Raw genomic sequence first — 18,204 nt, forward strand, 5'->3', positions numbered from 1 at the left:
AGAGGACAATGTAATTCATAAGGGACAACTAGAACGTCCACAGACTGAAAGGGTGAAAAAGTCTACTTCATTCCTTTTCAATGTGGATCATTGGGATGCAAGCTCCTTTGTCTTCTATTAAACTCTGTTGAAGTTCAACAAAGTATAACAAACTGTCATACTTCTCCAAACAAATGTATTTTCTTAACCTGATGGACTATCATCCAATGGGTGGAATTTCTCTCTAGATCTTCAAGCTACTGCAGGCTCCATTCACAGACAGTGGGGATGGGCCCATGCTGCGATTGGAGGAGCTGGCTGACCAGCGCCACGCCCCTTTCAGGCACATCTGCCGCCTGTGTTACCGTGTGTTACGCCACTCCCAACAGGACTACCGCAAGAACCAGGTACGCAGCTCGGTAACTGTCAGGCCTACTGGTCTGGGCCTATGGCAGCCACACAAGGACACACATGACAGTTCACATGACTGGTCTGGTCCCCAAACAACCACTACCCCAACCTTATCCCTAGCCCCTTAACTGAACCCATACTCTTTCAGTGTTTGCTGATCTGAAGATGCTAAATGAGCGTGTAAGCAGTATGATGATGTTCCCCTAATTCAATTGGAAGCCTGAGTGGAGCTATATCCATTTGACTTATATACACCTACAGTACCTGGTTCGATTAGACCTGCAGACCCTAGCGGGCTTTAGTAGAGGAATGACATAGGGGTTGTTTTCACGTGGTGTTTTGGACCGTGTGTTCCAGCAGACAGGGACTTAACCTATAGCCAAAATATCAAGCCACAGCACTTATACAATTAGCCTAAACTGTATGATGGCATTTAGCTGTAATTAAATGTGCTGTTCAGTCAGTGTGTCAAGTATTCTCAAATCGAATTTTATTAGTCACATGCGCCGAATACAACAGGTGTAGACCTTACAGTGAAATGCTTACTTACAAGCCCCTAACCGACAGTGCTGTTTCAAAATATTTTTTTTTCTCTTATTCTTATCAGTAACAAGTAATTAAAGAGCAGCAGTAAAAAATAACAATATATACAGGGGGGTGCCGGTACAAAGTTGATGTGCGGGTGCACTGGTTAGTTGAGGTAGTATGGACATGTAGGTAGAGTTAATTAAAGTGACTATGTATAGATGACAACAGAGAGTGGCAGTGGTGACGTGAGGGGGGGAGCAATGCGACTAGTCTAGGTAGCCATTTGACTAGATGTTCAGGAGTCTTATGGCTTGGGGGTAGAAGCTGTTTAGAAGCCTCTTGGACCTAGATGTGGTGCTCCAGTACCGCTTGCCGTGCGGTAGCAGAGAGAACAGTCTATGACTAGGGTGGCTGGATTCTAGGGCCTTCCTCTGACACCGGCTGGTATAGAGGAACTAGATGGCAGGAAGCTTTGCCCAAGTGATGTACTGGGCCGTTCGCACTACCCTCTGTAGTGCCTTGCGGTCAGAGGCCGAGCAGTTGCCTTACCAGGTGGTGATGAAACCAGATGCTCTCGATGGTGCAGCTGTAGAACCTTTTGAGGATCCTGAGGGGGAATAGGTTTTGTCATGCCCTCTTCACAACTATCATGGTGTGCTTGGACCATGTTAGTTTGTTGGTGATGTGGACACCAAGGAACTTGAAGCTCTCAACCTGCTCCACTGCAGCCCCATCTACGAGAATGGGGGCGTGCTCGGTCCTCTTTTTCCTGTAATCCACAATCATTTCCTTACTCACATTCTGCCTTCATAAAACTTTTAGCAGCACAACGCTCCCTTCCGGGCCACAAGACACGCGCGCGCACGCCAACAGAAACATGCATTGTCCAAACACACAGACAGACAGTCCACTGTCACATACTGTGTGTAATTGTTGGAGTGGTTTCAACTGAAGGAGGAAGCTGCCTGGTGCCTGTGGACAGCCTCTGTTCTCCCAGTCTAAGATTTGTATTTATTATGGATCCCCATTAGCTGCTGCCAAGGCAGTGTATGTTATCATGTGTGTGTATGCATATGTCTGTGCCTATGTTTGTGTTGCTTCACAGTCCCCGCTGTTCTATAAGGTGTATTTTTATGCATTTAAAAAAATCTGATTCTACTGCTTGCATAGAGTTCCATGTAGTCTTGGCTCTATGTAGTACTGTGCGCCTCCCATAGTCTGTTCTAGACTTGGGGGCTGTGAAGAGACCTCTGGTGGCATGTCTTGTACGTTATGCATAGTGTCTTGAGCTGTTTGCTAGTCGTTTAAACAGACAGCTCAGTGCAAATACAAGTAGGGAACTTTGAGCCAGTAGAGATTGGCATGCATATTATTGTTTCCTGTCTGTGTACCTCCAAGGGCCAGCCATGCTGCCCTGTTCTGAGCCAATTACAATTTTCCTAAGTCCCTCTTTGTGGCACCTGACCACACAAATAAACAGTAGTCCAGGTGTGACAAAACTAGAGCCTGTAGGACCTGCTTGTTGATAGTGCTGCTAAGAAGGTAGAGCAGCGCTTTATACTGGACAAACTTCTCCCCATCTTAACTGCTGTTGTATCAATATGTTTTGACCATGACAGTTTACAATCCAGGGTTACTCCAAGCAGTTTAGTCACCTCAACTTGCTCAATTTCCACATTATCTATTCAAATATTTAGTTGAGGTTTAGGGTTTAGTGAATGATCTGTCCCAAATACAATGCTTTTAATTTGAAATATTTAGGACTAACTTATTCCTTGCTACCCATTCTTAAACTAACTGCAGCTCTTTGTTAACCTCCCTAGGGTAGGGGGCAGCATTCGGAATTTTGGATGAAAAGCATGCACAGATTCTACGGCCTGCTACTCGTGCCCAGAAGATATGATATGCATATAACTGGTAGATTTGGATAGAAAAAACTCTAAAGTTTCCAGAACTGTTAAGATAGTGTCTGTGAGTATAACATAACTTATTTAGCAGGTGAAAACCTGAGAAAAATCCATTCAGGAAGTTTTTTTTGTGGTTTTGTAGTTTTCTATTCAATGCCATTACAGTATCCATTGACTGAGGACTCCATTTACAGTTCCTATGCCTTCCACTCGATGTCAACAGTCTTTAGAAATAGTTTCAGGCTTGTATTCTTATAAATTATGGAGTAAGACCAGTCTGAACGAGTGGACCCTAACGTGTCGCAGAGCTTTTTCAGAGGCCTCTCATCTTTTTAAGTGGGAGAACTTGCACAATTGGTGGCTGACTAAATACTTTTTTGCCCAACTGTCCTTTACGGATTCATTAAAGTAGTTGGCAATGTCAGTCGGTTTTGTAATGAAGGAACCATCTGATATAATGACTGATGCAGCTGAGTTTGTCTTTTTCCCCCAAAATGTCATTGAAGGTGCTCCAAAGCTTTTTTACTATCATTCTTTGTCATTTATCTTTGTTTCATAGTGTAGTTTCTTCTTTTCATTCAGTTTAGTCACATGATTTCTCAATTTGCAGTATGTTTGCCAATCGGTTGTGCAGCCAGATATAATTTCCATTCCTTTTGCCTCATCCCTCTCAACCAGAGGCAGGGGTGGCAGGGTAGCCTAGTGGTTAGAGCGTTGGACTAGTAACCGGAAGGTTGCGAGTTCAAACCCCCGAGCTGACAAGGTACAAATCTGTCGTTCTGCCCCTGAACAGGCAGTTAACCCACTGTTCCCAGGCCGTCATTGAAAATAAGAATTTGTTCTTAAGTGACTTGCCTGGTTAAATAAAAGTTAAAAAATTAAAAAAAAACATACAATTTTTTAATTCCTCATCAATCCACGGGGATTTAATAGTTTTTATGGTCATTTTCTTAATGGGTGCATGCTTATTAGTAACTGGGATAAGCAATTTCATAAATGTGTCAAGTGCAACATCTGTTTGCTCCTCATTACACAACATGGACCAACACATGTTCTTTGCATCAACAACATAGGAACCACTACAACACTTATTGTATGACCTCTTATACACAATATTAGGCTCAGCCCTTGAAACTTTGGTTTTCCTAGATATGGTTACTATATTGTGATCACTAGATCTGATGGATCTGGATACTTGATTTCAAGCAAATTTCTGCAGCATTAGTAAAGATGTGATCAATATATGTTGACGATTTCATTCCTGTGCTGTTTAACCACCTTGGTAGGTTGACTAATAACCTGAACCAGGTTGCAGGCACTGGTTGCAGTTTGAAGCTTTTTTCTCAGATGAATGGCCTGGAGGCCTTTGATACGGCCACACTAATACTGTGTCTGTAGTCTGACGTTACACTGGCCAGTTGAACAAATCCAGGACAATTTGGAAGACATTTGGGAATTACCCATGGAAATTTGGGGAATTTACAGGAGGGATCTTACATTTTATCTACATTTTTTGAATCCACCAAAATGTCATTTCGTTTTTCCTGTGTTACAGTAAATGTGTTGTTGTTGAAGTAATGAGTGGGAATTGTAGGTAAGTAACAATACAGAAACTATTTTGTGTGTAACTTTTTGTTAACTCGGCAACTCAGTTAAGAACACATTCTTATTTACTATGACGGCCTACACCGGACAAACCCGGATGACGGTGGGCCAATTGTGCGCCACCCTATGGGGACTCCTAATCACAGCCGGTTGTGATACAGCCTGGATTCAAACCAGGATGTGTGTAGTGAAGCATCTAGCACAAAGCTGCAGTGCCTTGGACTGCTGCGCCACTCGGGAGCCTTGAACTAAACTCAGCAAAAAAAAGAAACGTCCTCTCACTGTCAACTGTGTTTATTTTCAGCAAACTTAACATGTGTAAAAATTTGTATGAACATGACAAGATTCAACAACTGAGACAAACTGAACAAGTTCCGTAGACCTGTGACTAACAGAAATGGAATAGTGTGTCCCTGAACAAAGGGGGAGGGTCAAAATCAAAAGTTAGATTCAGTATCTGGTGTGGCCACCAGCTGCTTTAAGAGAGGTTAAGTACTGCAGTGCATCTCCTCCTCATGGATTACACCAGATTAGCCAGTTCTTGCTGTGATGTTACCCCACTCTTCCACCAAGGCACCTGCAAGTTCCTAGACATTACTGGGGGGAATTGCCCTAGCCCTCACCCTACGATCCAACAGGTCCTAGATGTGGTCAATGGGATTGAGATCCGGGCCTTTCGCTGGCCATGGCAGAACACTGACATTCCTGTCTTGCAGGAAATCACGCACAGAACGAGCAGTATGGCTGGTGGCATTGTCATGCTGGAGGGTCATGTCAGGATGTTGCTGCAGGAAGGGTACCACATGAGGGAGGAGGATGTCTTCCCTGTAACGCACAGCATTGAGATTGCCAGCAGTGACAACAAGCTCAGTCTGATGATGCTGTGACACACCGCCCCAGACCATGATGGACCTTCCACCTCCAAATTGATCCCGCTCCAGAGTACAGGCCTTGGTGTAACGCTCATTCCTTCGACGATAAACGCGTATCTGACCACCACCCCTGGTGAGACAAAACCATCACTCGTCAGTGAAGAGCACTTTTTGCCAGTCCTGTCTGGTCCAGCGATGGTGGGTTTGTGCCCATAGGTGACGTTGTTGCCGGTGATGTCTGGTGAGGACCTGCCTTACAACAGGCCTACAAGCCCTCAGTCCAGCCTCTCTCAGCCTATTGCGGACAGTCTGAGCATTGATGGAGGGATTGTGCGTTCCTGGTGTAACTCGGGCAGTTGTTGCCATCCTGTACCTGTCCCGCAGGTTTGATGTTCGGATGTACTGATTCTGTGCAGGTGATGTTACACGTGGTGTGCCAGTGCGAAGACGATCAGCTGTCCGTCCTGTCTCCCTGTAGCACTGTCTTAGGCGTCTCACTGTACGGACATTGCAATTTATTGCCCTGGCCACATCTGCAGTCCTCATGCCTCCTTGCAGCATTCCTAAGGCACATTCACACAGATGAGCAGGGACCCTGGGCATCTTTCTTTTGGTGTTTTTCAGTTGGTAGAAAGGCCTCTTTAGTGTCCTAAGTTTTCATAAATGTGACGTTAATTGCCTACCATCTGTAAGCTGTTAGTGTCTGAGCGACCGTTCCACAGGTACATGTTCATTAATTGTTTATGGTTCATTGAACAAGCATGGGAAACAGTGTTTAAACCCTTTACAATGAAGATCTGTGAAGTTTATTTGGATTTTTAGAAATTATCTTTGAAAGACCGAGTCCTGAAAAAGGGCTGTTGTTTTTTTTGTAGCAAGGTGGATCACACTGAACACATTTAATTCAATCCAATTGCAATGTTTGTTAAATCAAATGTGGCTAACCATTCAACGGGGTTTGCAGTAATTTATTGACCTCATTCAGTAGCATTGCATCACAATGTAACATATGCTCTTTAGCTTTTATCCATTGCGACTTACATTAGTGAGTGCATAGAATTTCGTATGAGTAGCCCCAGTGGCAATCAAACCCACAACCCTGGTGTTGCTAGCACCATGCACGTACCAACTGAGCCATAAAGGACCACAGTCCCAATGTTGTGATAATGTTTGATTATGATCAGAGCCTGTGTTTGTCCCACAGGAGTATATAGCCAAGCAGTTCCGCTTCATGCAGAAGCAGATCGGTTATGATGTTCTGGCTGAGGACACTATCACAGCTCTGCTCCACAACAACCGCAAGCTGCTGGAGAAACACATCACCGCTGCAGAGATAGACACCTTTGTCAGCCTCGTCAGGAAGAACCGGGAGCCCAGGTCAGTGTGTGTTACCAGAAGTCCTCACAAGGATACTTCCCCATAGGGAAAAATGCTATTTTAGGTTTAGGGGTTAGGGTTCCAAATTCTCTAAAACGACGTTGGCGGCAACTTATGGTAGAGAAATTAACATTACATTCTCTGGAAACAACACTGGTGGTCATCCTGCAGTCAGCATGCAACTTGCACGATCCCTCAAAACTTGAGACATCTGTGGCATTGTGTTGTGCGACAAAACTGCACATTTTAGAGTTGCCTTTTATTGTCCCCAGCACAAAGTGCACCTGTGTAATGATCATGATGTTGAATCAGCTTCTTAATAGTCTACACCTTTCAGGTGGATGGATTCTCTTGGCAAAGGAGAATGCTTACTAACAGGGATGTAAACAAATTTGTGCACAAAATTTGAGAGAAATAAGCTTTGTGCGTATTGAAAAATTTGGGGATCTTTTATTTCAGCTCATGAAACATGGGACCAACACTTTACATGTTACATTTATATTTTTGTTCAGTTAGGAGTTAGGTTATGGGGGTAGGGTTAGGGAAGACAGGATTTGAAATGGTAATAAATTGTTTGGTCCACACAAAGATGGTAAAACAAACATGTGGGTCACTTCGCATGCACACATGTTTGTGTGTATAGTGTTTTTTATGTGTTCGTTTGCATGTCTTGATATGTCTGTATGCTCCTTTTAGCCAGATGATACAGTATATTGCTGTGTTCAATGTAATTGAAGACGGGTGGCTTTGTGTCGGAATGTGTTAATCGTTTGCCATATCAAGGGAGTAAAGACGTGTGGAACACAGGAAGTTGGTGACACCTTAATTGTACAGGACGAGCTTGTGGTAATGGCTGGCGCGGAATAAGTGAAATGGTATCAAATCCATGGTTTCCATGTGTTTGATGCCATTCCATGTGCTCCGTTCCAGCTATTATTATGAGCCATCCTCCCCTCAGCAGCCTCCTGTGGTGTGGAGTGTATTGTAAGCTGCTCGAGGTCAGATGCTATGTTTTCATGTGTCATTTAATTGTGCAGTGTTTGGGGAATTTTTGAATTGAATGGTGTGTGTGTGTGTTCCAGGTTCCTGGACTATCTGTCAGACCTGTGTGTGTCTATGAACAAATCCATCCCGGTGACACAGGAGCTCATCTGTAACGCAGTCCTGGACCCCATCAACGGAGACATCCTTATAGAGACCAAGTAAGCCCTCTCTTTTACGCGAGATTTCAATTAATCAATACCTCAATCTAATTTCCCCTAAACATTTAACAAAAATAGTCAATGGTTGTCTAGGTCTATGGTCTGTTACAGGCTGTTCTAGTATGGCAGATAAATACAGCAATACTGCTCTCTTTATTGAAATGTATTCAGTAGGAGCCCTTTCATCATCCAGATCAAGCTGTTCAAGGTGACTGCATGATGGAGTGTTTACTCCTGGTGGATCCTCATGCTTGTCCTAATGGACATGCCTATCTAGTGCAACATGTAGCCATTCAGTAAACATCTGTTCTTTTAGACAGAAAATGCTTTGATTGCAATGCACTTAATATCTCCATGTGTCTGTTACAAAATGATATAGTAAGCACCTCATGATCGAGGGATACTACAGTGTAGCATAGTATTCTGCTGCATGCTACAGTTTACTACAGAATACTATATAATTCTATAGTAAGTACTATAGTATTCTATAGTCAACTGTAATATTTGTTTTTGACGGAAGGCTTACGTTCATTTATACCTATGTGTTTTGTTCTCAGTGCTACACAAACGCAGTTTTACTCCTTGTGTTCTCAGAAATCCATGTGATACTGTTTGGTTCAACCACACTGTATGTTCCATAGCTATAAATGTGTCAGTCACATGTATAGCCACGCTAACATGTTTGTATGTACCTCTGGGATGGTCAACCGGCTGTGTGCAGGATTGTGTTCTAGCCCAGGTCCAAGACATCTGATTCAACTAATCCGCCATTTCTCTTCAATTTGGACCATTGTTAGCTGAATCAGGTGTGTTAGAGCAAGACTGGTGTTGTCCAGGTTTGAGATCAAATATAGTTTCCTCTCCTGAATGGTCAAGGATATGATTGTTGATAGTCTACTCTCATCCTAAATCTGTGGTTAGAGGAGTAATACCGGTTCGTCTCCTCGCCAGACTGGTGCTGTCCAGGTTTGAGATCGAGGGAGCGTCCATCGGGGAGAATTCAGTGGAGTCTGAGGAGGACGAGGAGGAGGTGTGGTTGTTCTGGAAGGACCGTAGTAAGGAGATCAGAAGTAAGAGCATCAGAGAGCTGGCCCAAGACGCCAAGGAGGGCGCCAAGGAGGACCAAGAGGTGGTCAGCTACTACAGGTCAGAAAAACCACCAGGCGTTCTCTCATCTTTACTGTGTTATCTGTAGAAGATGAATAACTTCTGTCTCTGTCGATACTCATGTGTGTATATGCTTGGTTTCCTCCTTGCTTTTGGAAATGGGTTTGGGCCCTACACATTGGGAGTGGATGAGGTGCGTACCCACCCTCCTCATCCCTTACACATGACTACTTGGAAAAGGTCCGATAAATTAATTATAGTCGACTTTATTCTGCAACTAATGACATTAATTGATTTAATAAAAAGTGCCAGGAAGTAGAGAGAACCAGGCGGTGTCACTAACCTTGAGACTTTAATTTCCTGGTCTCTGTGTATCGTAATGTCTAAGCAGTGATGCCTATGTCCCTCTCTCTCACAGGTACCAGCTGAACCTGTTTGCGAGGATGTGTCTGGACCGTCAGTATCTGGCCATCAATAAGATCTCTGGCCAGTTGGACGTGGATCTGATCCTGCGCTGCATGTCTGACGAGGATCTGCCTTACGACCTGCGCGCCTCCTTCTGCCGCATGATGCTGCACATGCACGTGGACCGCGACCCCCAGGAACAGGTCACGCCTGTCAAGTACGCCCGCCTCTGGTCCGAGATCCCCTCCGAGATCGCCATTGATGAGTGAGTGGCAGGGCCGACGGCCTATCAGGGTTGAGGAGAGGAGTTAGTAACATGTTCAATGGCCAATCAGAAAATACGTAATATATACGGTTTGTAGTGAAGGTTTGAAAACAATGTTCCATAGCCTTGTCTGTCTTACATGGACATTATTTTAACTTAGGTAAAACAAAAACAAATATTCTTAGTGGAGTATTTAGAGAAGCATTAACATGGTAGGAGTTAGTTGTAAGTACTCACCTGTCCCCTACCTGTGATCTGTGTCCCTCTGGTCCCAGCTATGACAATGACGGGACGTCCAAGGATGAGATCAAGGAGTGTTTTGCCCTGACCATGGAGTTTGTCGAGAACTATCTTAGAGACGTGGTGTGTCAGAGCTTCCCATTCGCCGACAAGGAGAAGAACAAACTTACCTTCGAGGTCAGTCCCATCTGGAAGCTCAGTCCCTATTGGTCAAATCAATATGATACCCAGTCCATATTGGTCAAAGGCAAAAAGCAGTATTAGGCTCAGTCACTATTGGTCTAATCTGTATTAAATGCACTTCCTATTGGTCAAAGAAGAATGAGTTTCAGTAGGACATGGATTTACTAACCACTAGCTTTGTTCTCTCTTCCCGTCTCTTTTTGTCCATTCCCAGGTAGTGAATCTATCTAGGAACCTCATCTACTTTGGCTTCTACAACTTCAGTGACTTGCTGAGGCTGACCAAGATCCTGCTGGCCATCCTGGACTGTGTCCACGTCAGCACCATTTTCCCCATCAACAAGCTGGAAAAGGGAGACGAGACTAAAGGTAGGACACGGTAACACACTGCCCTGCAGAGGGGTGAAGGTCCATACAACAGTGGGGCTTTAGTAGGGTTGAAACTAAAGTTCCCAGGTTTTTAACAGAAATTCTGCTTGACTTCTGGGATTTTGGAACCCTAGGCTTGAGCATTATTCATCCCATGGCTAACAAAGGACAGAACAATTGTGCTCTCACATACATGATGGTTGACGCAATCATGTGTGTTTCCAGGCAGTAACGTGATGCGCTCCATCCACGGGGTGGGGGAGCTGATGACTCAGGTGGTGCTCAGAGGAGGGGGGTTCCTGCCCACCACCCCCATCAACCCACCCGACGGGGACCAGGTCAAGACCCAGACAGAGCCAGAGAAACAGGACATCCTGGTCATGGACACCAAGCTCAAGATCATAGAGATACTACAGGTAGAAAGGCCCGCACACATGCAGTACACACCATAGCACAATCAATGCCATACAGACCATAGATCTACTGTATACACTCGTACACCCATTTGCAAACGCCCTTCCCCCAAACTAGTTACCCTCCTTAACCCCAACAACTCACCCATAACCCCCAATGCTAATCCTAATATGATCCCTCTACAGTACAACAGTCTTACTTATTCAGTATGTGTCATGTTCCTCTCTGTCTCTCTGCAGTTCATTCTGAATGTGCGTCTGGACTACCGGATCTCCTGTTTGCTGTGTATCTTCAAGAGGGAGTTTGATGAGAGCAACTCCCAGTCAGATCTGTCTATAGCAGGAACCCATGAGGGACCAAACAACATGCCAGGTGGGAGGAGAGCTCAGGTCATGACACCCATCACTTGGCATGTTACCTCTTTGTGTGTTACTAAGGTCACTCTGAATTGTTTTCTCAGGAGCTCTGGACTTTGAGCACATAGAGGAGCAGGCAGAAGGGATATTTGGTGGAAGGTAACTGTTGTGATACACTAAACCTGCAGCAGTTTAGTTATTGTTTGATACTTGACTGTGTGTGTGTGTGTGTGTGTGTGTGTGTGTGTGTGTGTGTGTGTGTGTGTGTGTGTGTGTGTGTGTGTGTGTGTGTGTGTGTGTGTGTGTGTGTGTGTGTGTGTGTGTGTGTGTGTGTGTGTGTGTGTGTGCACTCGCGCGTTTTATATATGTTTGCTTGTATGTCCACATCCAGTGAGGAGAACACCCCGTTAGACCTGGATGACCATGGTGGTAGGACCTTCCTGAGGGTCCTTCTCCACCTGACCATGCACGATTACCCTCCCCTGGTGTCCCGAGCCCTCCACCTGCTCTTCAGACACTTCAGTCAGAGACAGGAGGTCCTACAGGCCTTCAAACAGGTACACTCCTACTACCCACCCACTGTTTATACTAGTGATGCATGGGTCAGCTGTTTTTTGACCTGCAGTTAAAAAAATAATAAAAAAATCAGACCTTCACTTGCTAATGTAATATTATCGAATCCATGACCTACATCACATTCAAAGTTGCCAATTCCAAATGCATGAGTAGATTGTATAAGCATTTCTCAGAAAGACTAGGGTTGAGTTTATCTGCATCACAAAAGCATAACCATTAGCTATAATTATATGCCCTTATTATAATGCACTTATTGTATGTCTGTCAGAATATGAATTCCTGCTAAATGACTACAATGACAGATGTACTGTTGTCTTGTCATACATGCAGAATAATCATACATATTCACTTTCCTAGAAGTTACTGTACTCATTGTCCATATTTTCCATTAGGGTATGTAGTCTACCCATGACCCATCACTCACACTTACGTAATATCCTTAGAATTATACAGTTATCCAAGTACCACTTAGGCTTTTAGTTTAGCTTGACCAGGAAATGGCTGCCTGACTTGACCAGGAAAACCTGCAGTTATAACCTCCGAGGGCCCAGAGTTTGTCCTAGTCAAGGCACATGGTCAGGTAAAACTATTGTTCGACTCTAATCATGAACAACCATCCCACACCTGGTATCCTCGATACTGGTGTCCTACTGGTCTGTTGTCCATGTCTCCAGGTCCAGTTGCTGGTGACCAGTAAGGATGTAGAGAACTACAAGCAGATCAAGTCAGACCTGGACCAGCTACGCTCCATTGTGGAGAAGTCTGAGCTGTGGGTCTACAAGAGACAGGGGCCAGATGAGGGCATGGACGCTGGGGAGGGCTCTGCAGAGTCTCAACACAAGAAGGTACAGTAGTAGGCATCCACAGACCAGGAGTTAGCCACCTTGCGCTTAACTCTCTGCAGTGGTGTAAAGTACTTAAGTAAAAATACTTTAAAGTACTACTTAAGTAGTTGTTGGGGATATCTGTACTTTATTATTTATGTTTTTGATAACTGTACTTTTACTTCACTACATTCCAAAAGAAAATAATGTACTTTTTATTCCATATATTTACCCTGACACACAAAAGTACTCGTACATTTTGAATGCTTAACAGGACAGGAAAATGGTCCAATTCACACAATTATCAAGAGAACATCCCTGGTTATCTCGACTTCCTCTGATCTGGTGGACTCACTAAACACAAATGCTTAGTTTGTAAATTATGTGTTAGTGTGCCCCTGGCTATCTGTAAATAAATGTAAAAAACACACATCACTTTTACTTTAGTAATTTTCTATTAAGGTATCTTTACTTTTACTCAAGTATGACATTTGGGTACTTTTTTCACTGCTGGCTCTCTGTGTTAAACTTGTTAGCTAAGCTCGCTATCCTTTGTGAGAGATGCATTGGCTAATGGTCTTGTTCTGTTTGTTCGTTAGGGTGACTCCAACTCGGGTGGCTCAGACAAGCCAAGGAAACCAGAGAGCACCAGGAGCTACAACTACAGAGTGGTGAAGGAGGTGAAGTCTAAACAGTCTAACTTTTCAGTATACTGTATCATCTCTGGGATGGATAGGGCTATTTTTAAAGAGATACTGCAAGATTCTGGCAATACCTTTTTATTTACCCAGAGTCAGATGAACTCGTGGATACCATTGTTATGTCTCTGTGTGCAGTATGAAGTAAGTTAGAGGTAGTTTTGCGAGCCAAGTAAGTAGATCAATGGCTAAATTGCCCAGACTCTTGCCGTTTCCCTTTTAACATAGTTGAGCTAGACCCTCTCTCGCCACTTGTTTGTCTCCCCCGTGTGTGTATGTGTGTAGATTCTGCTGCGTCTCAGCAGGCTATGTGTTCAGGAGGGTCTGTCAGGCAGGAAGAGTAAGAAGCAGCAGCAGAGACTCCTCAGGAACATGGGAGCTCACACCGTGGTGCTGGAGCTACTACAGATCCCCTACGAGAAGGTACTGCTGTGTGTGTGTGTGTGTGTGTGTGTGTGTGTGTGTGTGTGTGTGTGTGTGTGTGTGTGTGTGTGTGTGTGTGTGTGTGTGTGTGTGTGTGTGTGTGTGTGTGTGTGTGTGTGTGTGTGTACTCGCAATCCTTTCATTCTCTATGTTATCTCCAGGGGGAGGACGTGCGCATGCAGGAGATCATGAAGCTGGCCCACCAATTCCTGCAGAACTTCTGTGCAGGGAACCAGCAGAACCAGGCTCTGCTCCACAAACACATCAACTTGTTCCTCAATCCAGGGGTGAGACAGACCGCACTGACCCACCATGACCTCACCACTGTTATTACTTTAACCATGGCATTATCACTGTTTTCCTCTAATAAAATAAAGTGTATGTACATCAAGATTTCTGAAGATGTACCAATTCAATGTTGATCCAGAATTAACTCTCTCTCTCTTTTGTATCTCCCTCCCTCCATCTATCTCTCTCCTTCCCCCCCTTTCTCTCTCCCCTATCAGATCCTAGAGGCTGTCACCATGCAACATATCTTCATGAATAACTTCCAGCTGTGCAGTGAGATCAACGAGCGCGTGGTACAGCACTTTGTCCACTGCATCGAGACACACGGCCGCAACGTCCAGTACCTCAAGTTCTTGCAGACCATCGTCAAGGCCGAGAGCAAGTTCATCAAAAAGTGTCAAGACATCGTCATGGCTGAGGTAACTATCTCATCCTCACCCTGTTGTCTCATTGCCAATTTCTTAATCTGCCCAGCCAGTCATAAAGCACATTCGTCATTAAATCAAATCATAACCACCCAATGAAATCAAATTGTGTCCTACACAGTTTGTTGTATTTTTTGATCCCTATCCACACATAAAATACCCAGCATTCAACTGTTCCATAGTCTATTTTGTTCCATTGACTTAGTATATGTTTCTTCTCTGTCCCTTTCTTCCCCTAGCTGGTGAATGCTGGCGAGGACGTGCTGGTGTTCTACAACGACCGTGCGTCCTTCCAGACCCTGGTCACGATGATGAGGTCGGAGCGAGACCGTATGGATCAGAACAGTCCTCTGATGTACCACATCCACCTGGTAGAGCTGCTGGCTGTCTGCACTGAGGGAAAGAACGTCTACACTGAGATCAAATGTAACTCTCTGCTGCCTCTGGACGACATAGTGAGGGTGGTCACCCACGAGGACTGTATCCCTGAGGTGAGCTGAGGAGCTTCAGGATGGAAGATGCAGAGTTTAGGGTTAGGAAGAAGGGTAGGGCTTAGGGAGTTGGGGTTCGACTTGAAGGTGTAGAGCAGGGGGCTGTGGATCCCCAAGTCTTCACAGGCCTGCCATTCATCATCTAACATTTCCTATAATGGCCTGTCTGCCCTTGTTCCCATCGGTCATTGTCCACTATTTGTCATCTTTTCGGTCTTAGGCAGTAGTGAGCCCTACTCTACAGGGACAAACTCAGAACAACCATGGCCCCTAGATTAGTCAACTAACAGGCCCCAATCACTGTGCCCTGCCCTGAGCTAGAATCACATCAGGATGTATTCATCATCATTGTAAAACAACTCCTTGAGCTATGGACAGGGTGTAATGAGTGTGCTTAACGCTGTCCTCTCCAGGTGAAGATAGCCTACATCAACTTTCTGAACCACTGCTACGTGGACACGGAGGTGGAGATGAAGGAGATCTACACCAGCAACCACATGTGGAAGCTCTTTGAGAACTTCCTGGTGGACATCTGCAGGGTGAGAGACTTATACAAGACAGAAGCTGTGTTTGAATACTCCCCACACTAACTATACTATTTGATGTGATTTGAGTATATATTATGCTTACTGGTCATAGTATGTTGTAGTAAATTCGCCAAAATGTTAAGTATACACGCAGAGGACACTATTTCCGTACTTTAGGGACCTTGATGCAATTCTTCAGGAAATGGGTGTGGCATCACATCGTTTTCAGGTTTGAAAAAAATGGTAGAAAATATGCCACCGAAGTCCAACAATAGCAGATAATAATTATGACAAATGCTAACAATGTTGAGCAATGTAACGAAGTAATAACTTTTCAAATAAGTTACCTTACACGTTATGTTGGCTGACAATTTGTTAGCTACACTGTCCTTACGAAGCACATAGCATCATTACAGCAGTATGTACCGGTATGTTAGCTAGCTACTTAAAGTTACTTGGCTTATTATACATCAAACTTGCCAGTATATTAACTATAGGCTATCTAAATAACTACCCAGTGTTTATTGACTTGGTTATTCCTGTCATTCTTAGGTTAGCTAAATGGTATAGTCGTTGTGCATTCTCAATGGACATTTGGGTGCGTTCGTAAATAATTTATTTATGAGTAATCAACACTGGTTGAATATGGCTGGTGTCAGGTAAGTCTGCAAAAAAGCGTAAATAAATTGTTGCCAGCAACACAGTTAGTCACCAACGCTCTGGATAACACGGAAACTGCCTAACCAGCTCTGCTACTCTAGTACAATGGTCAGATTGGTCACTCTCATTTGTGTCTGGAAGTAGCTAGTAAGCTAGCCAATGTTAGCTTGGGTGCTTGACTGCCAGTGTAAGGTCAGATCGCTCAAATCAAACATGCTCCTCGGCCCGAGCGTCCGGTGTCCGCTCCAAAAGCTAAATGATCTGAATTTACAAATGGTCAATCTGACAACGCGTGAACATGGGCGTGAACATTTGAGGCCCTCCTGTTGGCCACAGTGATAAAATGTTGCCTTTTTAAAGCTAATTTCCTGCAATTCTACACATTTTGCCATGTGTCAGAGAAAAAATGTTGCTGAATTAAAGCTATTTTTTGCAGTTTTACATATTTTGCCATGAGACTGAGAGAAATATTTACAGTTTTAAAGCACATTTCTTGCAATTATACACATCTTGCCATGGCTTATGCTATCTGAGTGACTCAAACATTTATAACAAAATCAATGAGGGCCCCAACGCCATGACAAAAATACTCTTGAATGCATACCTTTTGGAATTTTTGATTCTCTCTGACTGTCTAGCTTTTATTGAGGTGATTGTTAGTTCTCAAAGCACCAACTAGCAGACGCTCTTATCCAGAGCAACTTTCAAATGACTACATTTGTTCTTGTTTAAAAAAACAAACATTGTATAAGAGACATACTTTTACCTTCGGTTTTATTTAAGTTTACACTGAGAACATTTTTCCAATTCCGAAAATGATTATTATTATTATTCTGCATTACCGCCACCAACTGGACTGGAGTGTGGATCTCAGTTCATCTTTCAATCACCCATGTGGGTATATGCTCAGGGTTTCAAACAAACTTTTATAAAAAAAAATAAGAAAATTTAGAAGGCATCATTGGAGCACAATAGCATAATTATTAGCATAAATAGAGTCCCTATACTAAACTGTAATGTACTTCTAAGAAATCCGCCCCTTTTGAAAACTCATTGGTCCTTCACTATACTATACTATACAAAGGCCTGGATTTCCTACAGTATTCAGAGTGTATAGATGTCATAAGTGCAGTACAACTGCAGGTGAAACAGGAATGGGTTGTGTTCACCTTGTGACCTCTGCAGGTGTCCAACAACACGAGTGACCGCAAACATGCCGACACGGTCTTGGAGAGCTATGTGACCGAGACAGTCATGAGCATCGTGACCACCTTCTTCAGCTCACCCTTCTCCGACCAGAGCACCAGCCTGCAGGTAACCAACGGCAACCCACATCCCTACCCAGAAAAGAGAGGGACGTTCTGTAAGAGGAACCAAGGTCTTTCGGAGAAAGCCAGTACAACCTTCCTTCCTCTCAGTTTTCACAATCTCATTTGCCGTTTATGTTATCTTTCTATCTTGGAACATGGAGTTTGTCATAATCCCGTAGGGCTAGCCTTAGAGGGCTGTAGCCTACTCCTGTCACAGTCTATAATGATTGTTATCATGGTGTCACTGAGTGATGTTTTCCTGTTGTACACGGGAGTCATAACCTTGGTAGACAGCATTTTGTAATTGTTTATCAATCCCCCATCCCCTAGCTCATTATGTTCAATGTCCATTCATCTAGTTCTTGGTAAACTGCTCTTCAATTCCCAGAATAAAAGGAATACCACCTTTGAGACCTTTATTATGGACATCTGCACCAATGTGGAGACTGTGTAAGAGAGGAGAGAAACCAGGTTATCAAGTGGCTTGTTCTGAAAATCATCACTGACAATTGTTTTATTCTTTGACTGCTTTTATCCTCTGCTGCAGGCCTCACTTTTGGGGAACCTGACAGAGGTATTTTATATACATTTTTTGAAATGGGGACCACACATGAATAGGTGTTAACTTTTTCAGCTGGGACCCCATTTTTTTCACCAGAATTTCTGGGGACACAATTTTTTTGGCCTAAAACTTCTGCCGACCCAACCACACCCTAAATCTAATGACACAACCTTTAAAATCGGTACATTTAGCCCCCATTCT

At 43.9% G+C, this 18,204-nt stretch overlaps 1 protein-coding gene across 4 annotated transcripts in view; it reads left to right on the top strand.

Moving 5' to 3' along the window:
• The window catches only part of LOC135539913 (inositol 1,4,5-trisphosphate receptor type 1), a 170,336-nt gene that overhangs the window by 87,451 nt on the left and 64,681 nt on the right, over positions 1-18,204 (top strand). For all 4 annotated transcript variants that reach the window (XM_064966161.1, XM_064966163.1, XM_064966164.1 and 1 more), the window contains 19 exons: positions 228-386; positions 6,507-6,679; positions 7,762-7,881; positions 8,833-9,027; positions 9,407-9,658; positions 9,934-10,075; positions 10,296-10,449; positions 10,675-10,865; positions 11,103-11,235; positions 11,324-11,378; positions 11,611-11,776; positions 12,470-12,640; positions 13,219-13,299; positions 13,603-13,740; positions 13,902-14,027; positions 14,247-14,447; positions 14,693-14,944; positions 15,358-15,483; positions 17,317-17,445. In XM_064966161.1, coding sequence (XP_064822233.1) covers positions 228-386; positions 6,507-6,679; positions 7,762-7,881; positions 8,833-9,027; positions 9,407-9,658; positions 9,934-10,075; positions 10,296-10,449; positions 10,675-10,865; positions 11,103-11,235; positions 11,324-11,378; positions 11,611-11,776; positions 12,470-12,640; positions 13,219-13,299; positions 13,603-13,740; positions 13,902-14,027; positions 14,247-14,447; positions 14,693-14,944; positions 15,358-15,483; positions 17,317-17,445 — 2,964 coding nt within the window. The remainder of the gene's footprint in view (positions 1-227; positions 387-6,506; positions 6,680-7,761; positions 7,882-8,832; positions 9,028-9,406; positions 9,659-9,933; positions 10,076-10,295; positions 10,450-10,674; positions 10,866-11,102; positions 11,236-11,323; positions 11,379-11,610; positions 11,777-12,469; positions 12,641-13,218; positions 13,300-13,602; positions 13,741-13,901; positions 14,028-14,246; positions 14,448-14,692; positions 14,945-15,357; positions 15,484-17,316; positions 17,446-18,204) is intronic.

This window comes from Oncorhynchus masou, chromosome 5, assembly GCF_036934945.1.
Source record: "Oncorhynchus masou masou isolate Uvic2021 chromosome 5, UVic_Omas_1.1, whole genome shotgun sequence".
Classification (NCBI taxonomy): Eukaryota; Metazoa; Chordata; class Actinopteri; order Salmoniformes; family Salmonidae; genus Oncorhynchus; species Oncorhynchus masou.